Raw genomic sequence first — 12232 nt, forward strand, 5'->3', positions numbered from 1 at the left:
TCCAGGAGCCAGGAGGTGGTGGCGCACGCCTTTAATCCCAGCACTCGGGAGGCAGAGCCTGGTGGACTTCTGTGAGTTCGAGGCCAGCCTGGGCTGCAGAGTGAGATCCAGGACAGGCACCAAAACTACACAGAGAAACCCTGTCTCGAAAAACCAAATAAATAAATAAATAAATAAATAAATAAATAAATAAATAAATAAATAAATAAATAAACAAATAAAATAACTCCAGGCAACTCCTGGGAATCCGCTCACCTTGCCCTCTGCTCAGAGAGCAAGCAGCTGGCCCTCAAGGCTCCCCTCTGGACCCGAGGTCTGAGCTCATCAGTGGCTTTGCTTCCCCAGGGAACAAGCTGCAGAGGGTGTGTGTGCCTGTCCTCACCCCCCTGCAACCCTGCTGCTGGGTACAGTTACACATTCCGATATAGACATGCCTCTCAGACCAAGGAGGGGGATGGGGGTGTCCGGCTCTCAGAAGCCCTGGAACAAATACTTGGACCAGTATCTATGCTCAGGGACAGCAGCTGGTCCCTTGCTACTGTTTTCTCATTCCACACTGGGCCACCAGCAGGAACTGAGTCCCCCCACCCCACCCAAACCAGCCAACAAAGCAATCAATCCTCTGCCACAGGAGTCTGTTTGCCTCAGCAGGGCCAAAACAACCAATTCCAACCCCACCCCCCCTCAGGTGTCCAGGAGATCCCTCGGCCACACAGCCACCCCTCCCCCAGTCCCTCAGAACCGGTGGACTGGGAAGAAATCTCTCCTACTTCACCAAACCAAAATGGAGAAGGAAGAAAAGAGGGTTAGCAAGAACCTCACTTCTCCTCACCCTTCAACAGTTTCCTCCTCCATAAAGCTTCATAGGCGGCTTCGTGGCTACTCATGGAAAATCAGAAATGAACAGCCCTAGGGTCACCTCAGGGACACTGGGGATTAAGAACATGATGGCTCTGGAGGCTAGGAGCAACCAGCAAGAAGGCTGGAAATGTCTGTGGGAGCTAGCCTGTCAGGACTGAGACACTTTCTAAAGCACGCCCTCTACTCAACACAACAGAACAGTAACAACTCCCACCCTTCCTCCCGTCCCTAGCCCAATCAATGATCCATGGAGAACCAGTTCATTACCTGTCTAAGCCCCCAAAGGAAAGGCATCCTGCAGGAGCATCGTCCACTAAGGTTAACAACACAGGGCTCTCAAAAGTTAGGGTCTTGGAGTAGGCATGGCCGGGGGAGGCTCGGGCGCTCTCAGTTCACCGGAAGGTCTTCCGGAGCAAAGAAGAGAAAGTAAACAGAGTCCTGGGACCCAGCAGACCGCCTGCTCTCCTCACTACTCCCCCCGCCTGGCCCCGACCCACCCCCACCTTCTCGTGACATATCTCAGACGCAGCACAGCCCAAGCGTCTGCCAAGGGGGAAATGACATCAGTTCAGGCACAGCAGAACAACTTCAGACAGCTGCTGAGGAATCCTGAGGATGTGCCGTACCCGGTGATACCAGGACCAACCTAGAGCGGGGCCTGCTAGCTTCCCGGGCTCTGACTCCCCGGCTCGGACCGGACCGGGCTCCCGGCTGGCCGATAAATCGAGTCTAGGAAACTGAAGAGAGCTGCGTTTCTCTGCATAAGGTGTTGTTTCTCCTCCGGAAAGAAATTCAAGCCCGGTTACTGTCCTTTCGCAGAAACTTCCACCACCACCACCACCACCACCACCACCACCGGCCTCAATCTTCAGTGGCTGTGCTCAATAAACAACAGCACGTTTAGCAGGTTGTCCCCACCCTCTCTGGGAAGAGGCAAATGCAGAGGGGGCCTCCAGAGGCATCTCTCCCAGCTTAGGTAGTAACTGGCTGCTGTCTTGGGCCCCCTGCTGTACAGGGGAGTTTATGTTTCATAAACAAACTGGGTGTGTCCAGGTGCCAACATCTTTCCTCACTTGCCTTACAAAGGGTACAACAAGTCCCACCACACCCTCCAAGTTGCCAGTAATGCACATCAGCTATATTTAAACGAACTCTTGGTTCAGAAAAGCTCACTCCCTTAGATTTGCTGTGCTTCCTTTTGGAAAATCAACCAGCCAGCTTTGCCCAAGAAACAAAGACACTGGGGGTCAGCGTCCTGATCTGACCTTTCCTTGTCGGTGAGGCAAGCCAACTCTCAACCTGAACAGTGGCATGTGGGAGCGCTCCCCAGACCTGAATCCTACACCAAAAACATCGCTAGCGCAAGGTCCAGATTCGGGTGTGGATTTGCAGAAATAACTATTGGGTGTTTGGGTGTGACAAGGGCTCTCCAGGCACTATACCACGCCCCCAGCTCAGAAATGACTCTACGACCATTTTCAAAGGGAACTTTGAAGTTCAAAGCCACTTTTTAGTAACTTAGACTGCAAATCAATTACATTTCCTTCAACTCAAGAATCCATATAGTTCATCTTTGTCGAATCTTCTGCAATACCTTTCCCGGTGATATTTACTGAAGGGCCTCCATGACAGTGCCACTCTGCTGGGCATGACTCATGTAAGCCAAAAAGATTTCTGCAAATTACCATCTCGAACCCCCACCTAGGACAAGAAATTAGCAAGGCACAGCACCGAGCGCAGTGAGGCGCCCCACGCGTTGTCTGGTCATTAGTCCACAGACACACACACAGTGTGCTCCTGCAGGTCACAACTGACGGTCAAGGTCACAACGACTTTTCTGACATGAAAATGAATGTGCCAAGCAGGCTGCGCCATTACGTGAGGCTCACATAAGAACAAATCCTAACCTCACTGCTATAAGAAAAGAAGAAAAAGCTGATGTACACAGTGGTGGCCTCTCTGGGTGTCTGGAGCCCAGAGAGCCACTTTGGGGCAAATAATGTATTCTCGAGACACACTTAGTCTATCCCATGCCCTCCCACACAAGCTAAACTGCCAGAGATGAGATTGCACATCAAGGCTCAGCAGTCAGGACGACCGGGGGGCAGCTTTCGACCCCTTCCCCTCATGTCTTCAGTTTCCTGGCAACCCCTGGGAACCAGAAAACATGTGAGACACAATTTAACTTTGGCAAGCCAACTGGCGGAAATAAGTCCAGTCTCTCCTGAACAACTGTAGTGCGCACCGACCTAACAAGACAGACAGGCACCTGCGGTTCTTGGGAAAGAGTGAGTGCCGCGATATGAATGTCCCCGTTTATCTATCCCACACCCACTGACCACCCACAGTGCCAGGCACTGTTCTCAGTGCCAGGAACACCGCCACTAAATAACTCCCACACCGTGCTTTGATGGGTTACAGAATTATTCCATATTTCTTTTTGTTTGATGGGAGTGGAGGGTTGAGACAGGATATCACGTAACCCAAGCTGGCTTTGAACTCACTATTTAGCCAAGGGTATCCTGATCCTCCTGCCTCTACCTCCCAAGTGCTGTGATTACAGGCTTAAGCCAACACTCCTTGCCACATTTCTTTGCCCCCCTGACCCCTACTTTTGAGACAGGGTCTCAGATAGCCCATACTGGCCACACACTCACTCACCTCTGATCGTCCTAGCTCCACCTTCCTGGTTCTAGGATTAGAAGAGTGTACCACCACACCTGGATAACGTGGGGTGGGGACAGAACCTAAGACGTCATGAACACCAGGCAAGCTCTCTACCAACTGAGCTACATGCTGACCCCTGCATTTCTAAACAATATTCATCAATGGCGATTTGGGAAGAAGTAAAAACGCCAACAGTGTTGTATCGCAGACTGACTCCCTCCTCACAAATCATCCCTCTGTGGCCACTACTCCAGACAGGGCTTCTAATCAGCGGTTGTCTGGGTTCATCTTCATACAAGATTATATATTTCTGAGCACAAGGCAGCATTTCAGCCAGAAGCATCATCGCTAGAACAGCACCAAACGCTCTGGAAAAAGTGCTGACGACTTTTCACACTAACCTACTTCTTGCCTAGGCCTGTTGGCAACTAACATTCCTTAAGCAATGAGATCTGGGGGTGAGGGCAGAAAAGAAGGGGGGCTGGCTAATTCAGGCAGTCTCGGGAAGATGAGCTCCCCTTATGCCAGGCCCTAGAAATATCACCACCACAACCCAGTCCGCTCTGGGACTGAAGAAGAAGATGGCCACTGCCACCAGCTCGGAGGTGGGGCTGCGAGATTCTTTCATGTCAAGTGATCCAGGCTCAGACTCCATGAGCCAAAAATAAAGTCCTCCTTCAAGTAATCTTCGTCATCTTCCTGTCAATGCAGAATTAAATTAAATGCTGAATTTACCAACTTAAAAAAGGAAGTCACACTAAACTAGAATTAAGCAGGATTACGTTGTCAAAATGCTGTAAGTTAACCACTGCTTAGCACCCAGAGCAGCGTCTGGGGCATCCTCCTGTAGACTCCGCCCTCTCTCCCTAGAGAACCCTCCACGGCGGCATTGCCAAAGAACGTTACCCTTTGGGTTCTAGTTAACTTCCTATTTTAAGACACACTGAGACAGCACAGATATTCACAGACTTCATTCTTTTATGTAGTCCGTTTAAGGCTTCTGACAGTGTTTTTCAAGGCAATCTATACATCTGTAACTTTTCACTCCTGGAGTAGGAACAGAGAGCTGGTTATTTGTTCAATCCTAACCACAAGCCAGACTCTGAAACTCCACCTCACCAACACCTCAGCCCCACAACCCCATGATGTAATGGGACTATCCCTCTTCAGTGGCAGAAGCCTGGGCATGTGGCATTCGCTAGCTGTGGGAGAGGGAGGCTTCAACAAAGGCTCTGGCTTTAAGGGCTCTCTATGATACAAGAGTCAAGATGCCAGAAGACAACAAGGGGGCGGGGAATTAATCCAATAAGCAGATGTGAGGCTCAGTGACTGCCAAGCAGATATGCAGACAGATAGCCTGGTGGTGGAGAATTCCTTTAGAAGACTCACCAGGAGCAGACAGTGGTGTGAGCAATGAAGAATCAGGGCCTCGGCACCCAATTTGGTGAACTGAGTTCTACAAGACTATAAATGACTGGGCAAGTCCTAAGATTCTCATTTGTTCTTGACATGTAACAGAGCCCATAAAGGGACAGAGCTGGAGACAGTCCTGGGCCTTGGCTCTCTCCATTATGCAACTGTCTAGCTCCCAGGTCTTGTGACCCACTGAGGTTAGACAGGGGAGCTGAGGGTTGGGGGTGTCTAGTTGGCAGTCAGGAGTGTAAAGCAAGAATGGTGTTGTCAGAAAAGGACCCCTGCCAGGCTTCTGGGGTGGCAGGTGCTCTGTAGGCCCAAGGCAGCCTCATTTCCAGGAGCATAGGCAGCAAAGATCATCTAAGATTTTATCTTTCTTGGGTTTGGGCACAAACCCACTTATTTGTTTGAAGGAAAAAGTACCACAGAGGGCTGGAGAGATGGCTCAGTGGTTAGGAGCACTGGCTGCTCTCCCAGAGGACCCATGTTCAATTCCCAGCACTCACATCAAGCAGTTTACAACTGTCTGGAACTCCAGCCCCAGGGAATCTGGTACCTCTGAGGGGACTACACTCATGTACACCTCCCATCTACATATAATTAAAAATAAAACTAAAACTTTGAAATGGCTATGGAAAAGTTGAGTATTTAAAAAAAAGACAAAAGTACCACAGTAAAAGCTAAGGGGGCGAAAGAGAGACATCTTTGTGCGATAAAGCTATGTTTCAACGAAATGATCCTGAAGTGATTATGGTGGAGAATGGCATGGGTCAGATCCCAACCCCAGACAAATATTCACAGACTGCTGCCAAGCAGCAGCGCATAGACTGCTCAGCTGCCAGGAAACAAGAATCCTGGCTTAGCTGTGTCCGGGAGCTGGACAAGGGCAGGCAGGCGCGTAGCAGGCCTGCTGAGGCAAGAACGGTACACTTCGCACACGGAGTTCCGTGAGTCACTCAGCTGGTTCCTTCCATAAAGCATCCTGAGAAGCCCATCATTCCTCTCCTTTGGGTCTTTTCAGGGAAGATGGCTGGGGAAACAGTCCTTAGCTGCAGTATGTGGTCACTTGTTCCACATCAAATGCTATTCAGAAAAGAAGGTTCCAGCAGACAGAGAGCTCCTACGTCCCAGACAGAAAAACCCAAGCTTTAGTGAGGTGAGATAACTCTCTCAAGGATGTACAACTCACAAGAGATGGAACCGGCACTTCACCTGGGCCTGTGTGGCTCCAAAATGGTTTTGACACACACAGAAATGGTATTTTGATATTAATTATAATTGTCGCCCAGCCTCCTGTGTGATCTCGTACTCCTGGCTGCCTCCCGCCACCTGGAGGAACTGCGGTGGTGAAGTTAGTCTAGTCCTGGGGGACGATATTTTTAGTGTATGTGCTGCCAAAGCAAGCAGAACGTTTAGTTACCCAGCGTGGGACAAACACAAGCACCCACTGAAACACACACAGGCTAATAAATAAAAGGCCTGGGAGAAAGATCAACCCAGGAGCTACCGAGGGATAGGACGGCACAAGGCGGCCACAAAAACACAAACTGGGTTTGTGTGGGGAAAGTGAGCACGATGTGCAGAACCAAGCATGACGGACACATGGAGTACGTAAGGAAGAAAGAAAGAAGGACAGATCAAAGCATGGTGCGCACACTCGTAATCACAGTACTTGGGAAGCAGAGGCAGGAGGATTACCACAAGTTTGGGGTCACTCTGGCATATACAGTGAGGTCTAGGCCAGCCAGGACCGCCTCAAACAAAAACAAAAACAAAGCCACCGAAGGAGAAGCAAGATGCAGTGGTGGCGCACACCTTTAATCCCAGTACTCGGGAGGCAGAGCCAGGTGGATCTCTGTGAGTTCGAGGCCAGCCTGGGCTACAGAGCAAGTTCCAGGACAGGCACCCAAGCTACACAGAGAAACCCTGTCTCGGAAAAAAAAAAAAAAAAGAAAGAAAGAAAGAAAGAAAGAAATGGGTTAAGTTATAAGAGCTAGCTAGCAAGAAGCCATCAGCTCTGACTCCAGCACTGAAGGAAATAATACTAAGAGGACTGTAATGTAACAGAGGTGAGAGGGCAGGGCCACATCAGCCACATGACTCACTCATGAAGCAGCCCCGGAGGTCGATCCCATTGTCTGGAGAAAGCATCTTGGTGGTTCCACTCACTTGTGACTCTTCACAACTGCTCTTCCAGCTCCTCCCTCCCAGCCTAGCTCCTCCTAAGGTCTAAGTGACTTGGGGGCAAAATGTGCTCTTTTTAGGTTTTTGATAAAGTTTCAAGTAACCTAGGTTTGGTGAGGATCTATGTCTCAACAAAATAAGGTAGACAGAACAACTGAGGAAGACACCCAAGCTCAACCTGTGGTATCTACACACACATGCACACACACACACACACACACACATATACCACAAGTGCACGGGCACACACCCCACACACACATACACCACAAGTGCACGGGCACACACCCCACACACACATATACCACAAGTGCACGGGCACACACCCCACACACACATATATACCACAAGTGCACGGGCACACATCCCACACACACATATACCACAAGTGCACGGGCACACACCCCACACACACATATATACCACAAGTGCATGGACACACCCCACACACATACATATATACCACACACAAGAAGGAAAGGAAGGAAGGATGGATGGATGGGAGGAAATAGTTGAATCCCTAAACATGAGTGCTGGTAACATTTTCCTGGCCACCAGAACCCAACAAACCACTACCTAATCAAAAGAGTACCTGAAGCTGAGCCAGGGTTCAGGAAGTTTGATAAAGGGGTTGGAAACCCCTCTGTATGTACCTATTTATTATTATTATTATTATTATTATTATTATTATTATTATTTGTTTTTTGAGATAGTCCCATGTAGCCCAGGCTGTCCTCAAACTTGCTACTTGCAGAGGATGACCCTTATGTCAGTCCCTCCAGCCGCCACCTCCCAGGTGCTGGATTACAGACCTACACCATGCATGGCCTGGTGTCTCACTATCTGTAAATTCAACTTCTCAGCTGAGGAATTACAAGTATTTCAATCATCTCAGAGGCAAAACTCCCTTTCTCTCTGCAGTACTAGGACAAGAGCTTCTTCACATGTTTTTTCTTCATGGGAAACAGGCTGAAGCTACTTGGTCCGTCCTAGTCAGAAAGATCAGCAACACCTGGAGGGACCTTTTTAGCATAAAGGATGGTGAAATTCAACAGGCCAACCTGGAAGCACAGGTGAAGTACCACGCTGTCCCTCCACTCCTGGATCTGACATAAATGATCTGTTACACACTCCTTCTCGCAAAGGATGCTCAGCTTTGTGTCACGTGATACCCAACCACAGTAACACCTAACCCTGGAGCTCACTTCAAAAATCTCTTCATCTGGGGTCCAGATCACGAAAGAAGCAGGAGAGTCAACCAGGCTCTCCTCCCAAAGCTTAGGGGACAGCGCTCAAGGTGTCTTTTTGTCTTAACGTGTCTATTTTGCCTGCGTGGACACATGTGCCCACTGAGTCCAGAAGACAGCATCAGAGCCCCTAGAACGGGAATTACAGAGTTGTGAGCCACCATGTGAGTGCTGGGAATCGAACCCGAGTCTTCCATGAGAGCAGTCAGTGCTCTAACCACTGAGCCTTCTCTCCAGCCTCCAGAAAGTATTCAAAGTGCATTCCCATTCCAAAGAGTGACTGCTCTCCCCGAAACAGACTAGCAGGTGCCAACTCCGTTGCCTTTACGCACATGACTCTTCACTGCCAGACTCTTGAGAAAGAAAACTCTTCCAAGGTCACTGTGTTTGAAACAACAGAAGAGGTACAGCCCCCCCCGCCCCCCGAAACACACCCAGCCATCAGAGTTTACCAAGAACTCAGGCAAGCCATGGAAACATAGAGGATCTACTCTAGGAAGACAGAAGTCAAAATTTATAAGCTATTTTCCCACCCCTTTCAGCTGCTGGAAGAAACACGATGTTACCTGTCCCCACTTGCCAGAGGGCACAACAAAGGTCTGAAAATGTGCGGTGACCTAGAACTAGACTCAGGAAGGTTGATGGAAGGGACAGAGGTCTCCTGGTGGGACTCCAGGGACTGATGGCCAGGAGACTTGCAAGCTTTGACGTTCACTCCACGATGGCCACTGCATCACACAGACCCGTGAACCTGGACCAGCTAACCTCTCTGGAACACTTCTCTCAGCACACTCCCAGGCCAGCCATTTCTGTGATGAGCAGCCCGGAGTGAAGCCTGTGTGAGGCTGACCAAAACGAAGCTGAACATTTCATTTCCAGCTGCTGGCTATCACAAACTAATTAAGTGGAGGATGGATGTAAACTTCATATTTAAATTTTTTTTTAATTTATTAGGTGTGTACAAGTGTTTGCCTACATGTATATATGTGCACGATATTCATGCCTGGGGCCCAGGGAGGTGATTAGAAGTCATTGGATCCCCTGGAACTGGAGTTATGGATGGTTGTGAGCCGCCATGTGGGTGCTGGAAAATGAACCCAGGTCCTCTCCAAGAGCAACAAGTGCTCTTAACCATTGAGACATATCACTAGCCCTGAACTTTATACTTTTCATGAGAAGTGCCTGGCACACAAGTTGCTACTGATACTCTGGGTGAAGTGTGGTCCAAATCAATGGTGGGAGCAACAAATAAGCTTTTGCCATGAAGCAGGGTGTCTTGATCCAGCCAAGTGCACCTGTGGCTGAGTAAGGAACATTCCTGTTATATACCACAGGGAACTGGAGACAGAAAGCAGGAATCTAGAGATGCACTGTGAAGGCCAATCTGAGTGTTCTCTACTTGATTAGGGGGAATGGGTAGTCCTAAACTGACAGATACTACCAAGCCCTATCATCTGAGACCCAAAAGAGCTAGCAGAATCTGAAAACTTTTTTAGCCTCTCTAAGAACGATGATATTACGGGCAGTGGTGACATTGAATGTCTTTAATCCCAGCACTCTGGAGGCAGAGGCAGGTGCCATCTCTGTGAGTTCGAGGCCAGCCTGGTCTACAAAGCAAGTTCCAGGCAGCTAGGACTGTTACACAGAGAAACCTTGTCTTGGGGGGAAAAAAAAAAAGGAATATCAGGCCGGGTGGTGGTGCCGTCGAATGTCTTTAATCCCAGCACTCTGGAAGCAGAGGCAAGCAGATCTCTGTGAGTTCAAGGGCAGCCTAGTCTACAGAGTGAGTTCCAGAACAGGCTCCAAAGCTATATAGAGAAACCGTCTTGAAAAACCAACAAAAAGAATGATGACACCTGCCGATATATTGTCAGAAAACCCTGAAGCACAGAAGGTGAGAGGCCCGGGAGCAAAGCATGGACCCAGCATCTTCTGACTCTCGTGGCCTGCGATGCAAACTCCAGCAGAGTCCTCTGAAGAATGACTGTACTAAGAGAAGCAAGGGTGAGCTGACGGGATACACTCAATTTGCCGCTAAGAGAATGAAGGCAGGCAAGAAAAATGCCAGAAACTGAACACCAGGAGGTGCGGCTGTCCTCACTCTGACAGCATCTATGTCTGAGTCCAGCCAAAATCAGGAACTAAGGATCAACGAGACAGCGCAAGCCGGACAGCCTGAGTTCAATCGCTGGAATCCATGCTGGAAGGAAAGAGTGGACTCCTGAAAACTGCCCTCTGACCTCCACATACACTGCCACAGCATGTGTGTGCCCGTACATTCCTATACACACAAATATAATAATAATAATAATAAAGATAGGACTGGAGACGGCTCAGGCGGCCCGGTGGTTAAGAGCACTGGCTGTTCTTCCAGAGGACCTGGGTTTAATTTCTAGCTACCACATGGCGGCTCACGACTGTCTGGGTATCTGACCCCTCCCTCTTTTGGTCTCTGTGGACACAAGACCCATACTTGGTATACAAACACAGATGCAGGCAAACACTTACACACATAAAATAATCTTAAGAAAAAAGAAGACGCACAGGGCCCCTAGGACTGCCTTCTGAATAGCCCATGCGTGTTTCAGCAGCACGGCCCATGTACTGGGACATGGCCAATACGGTACATGAGGGCGGGCACAGTTAGCCAAGCAGGGACCCAGAGGTACAGCCCTGGCTTCTGGAGAACCGAAAGAGGAGAAAAGCCGCTAACAGGGGTCTCTTCATCTTTCCACATCTCTCTAAAAGCTATGCAATCTCAGATGAGAGTAGGAATGGACGAGGAATCCTTCCTACACTAGCAATGGAGGGGAAGTCCAGAGTTAACTGTTCACGTCGTGTAGTGCTCCAAGAGTGGAAAGAGATGTCTGTACCAAAGAAAATGACGGGGGTGGGGGGTGGGGGGTGGTGTCACTATAATTAGACCCGATTAGGTGAAACCGAGCCGGTGTTGGGTGTGGTGATGCACACCTTTAATCCCAGCCACTACCTGAGGGGCTGAGGTGCTCGGATCTCTAGAGTTCCAGGCCACAGAGTGACACCCTGTCTCTCCAAACAGACAGACAGAGAAGCTGAAGCTGGAAGAGCATTTCAGATACTCACAGGATTGAGAAGTTTGAACTCATTGCTTATTGAAAACTAAGTCTCATAAAAACTTTTTAGCCTCTCTAAAAACGATGCTATCAGGCCGGTGGTGGCATTAATCCTTTAACGCCTTTAATCCCACCCAGCACTCTGGAGGCAGAGGCAAGCGCATCTCTGTGAGTTCAAGGCCAGCCTGGTCTACAGAGTGGCTCATAATGGACTCAACTTTGTAATACGATTTTTACTCCTAGCTCTTAAATTATAATATACAAGATCCTCTCCTACAACATTAATGGATTATGTTCATTTCTTAGGATGTGATGTGGTACAATGGTTACACTAAATAACAAAACTCTTTTCTTTAAAAAAAAAAAAAAATGTTTTTGAGGGCTGTGGTTGGCTCCTGTCTTTAATCGCAGTACTCAGGTGGTAGAGATAAGCAGATCTCTGTGAGTTCAAGGCCAGCCTCATCTACACAGTGAATTCCAGGACAGCCAGGGCTACACAGTGAGGCCCTGTCTCAAAAACAGAGAGAGAGAGAGAGAGAGAGAGAGAGAGAGAGAGAGAGAGAGAGAGAGAGAGAGAGAGAGAGAGAGGGAGGGAGGGAGGGAGAAGAACGAGGAGGAGGAGGAGGAGGAGGAGGAGGAGGAGGAGGAGGAGGAGGAGGAGGAGGGGAGGAAGTGGGAAAACCCATGCAATAGGAGAAAATATGCAACTTATGTATCTGGTAAGAGTCATAGACTTCCTAACCATGGGACTCTTCAGAGGCATAATTG

The 12232-nt window shown here is 49.1% G+C and overlaps 1 protein-coding gene across 2 annotated transcripts in view; it reads right to left on the reverse strand.

The window, feature by feature from the left end:
- The window catches only part of Wbp1l (WW domain binding protein 1 like), a 63459-nt gene that overhangs the window by 37205 nt on the left and 14022 nt on the right, over window positions 1–12232 (reverse strand). Inside the window, exon 1 of one of the 2 annotated variants that reach the window (XM_059256953.1) lies at window positions 1129–1530. The exons of the other annotated variant lie outside the window; for it this stretch is intronic. Coding sequence (XP_059112936.1) covers window positions 1129–1155 — 27 coding nt within the window. The 5' untranslated portion in view covers window positions 1156–1530. Of the gene's footprint in view, window positions 1–1128; window positions 1531–12232 lie in introns of those variants that run through there. 2 annotated transcript variants of the gene reach the window in all.

Source organism: Peromyscus eremicus, chromosome 1 (assembly GCF_949786415.1).
Source record: "Peromyscus eremicus chromosome 1, PerEre_H2_v1, whole genome shotgun sequence".
Taxonomy (NCBI): domain Eukaryota; kingdom Metazoa; phylum Chordata; class Mammalia; order Rodentia; family Cricetidae; genus Peromyscus; species Peromyscus eremicus.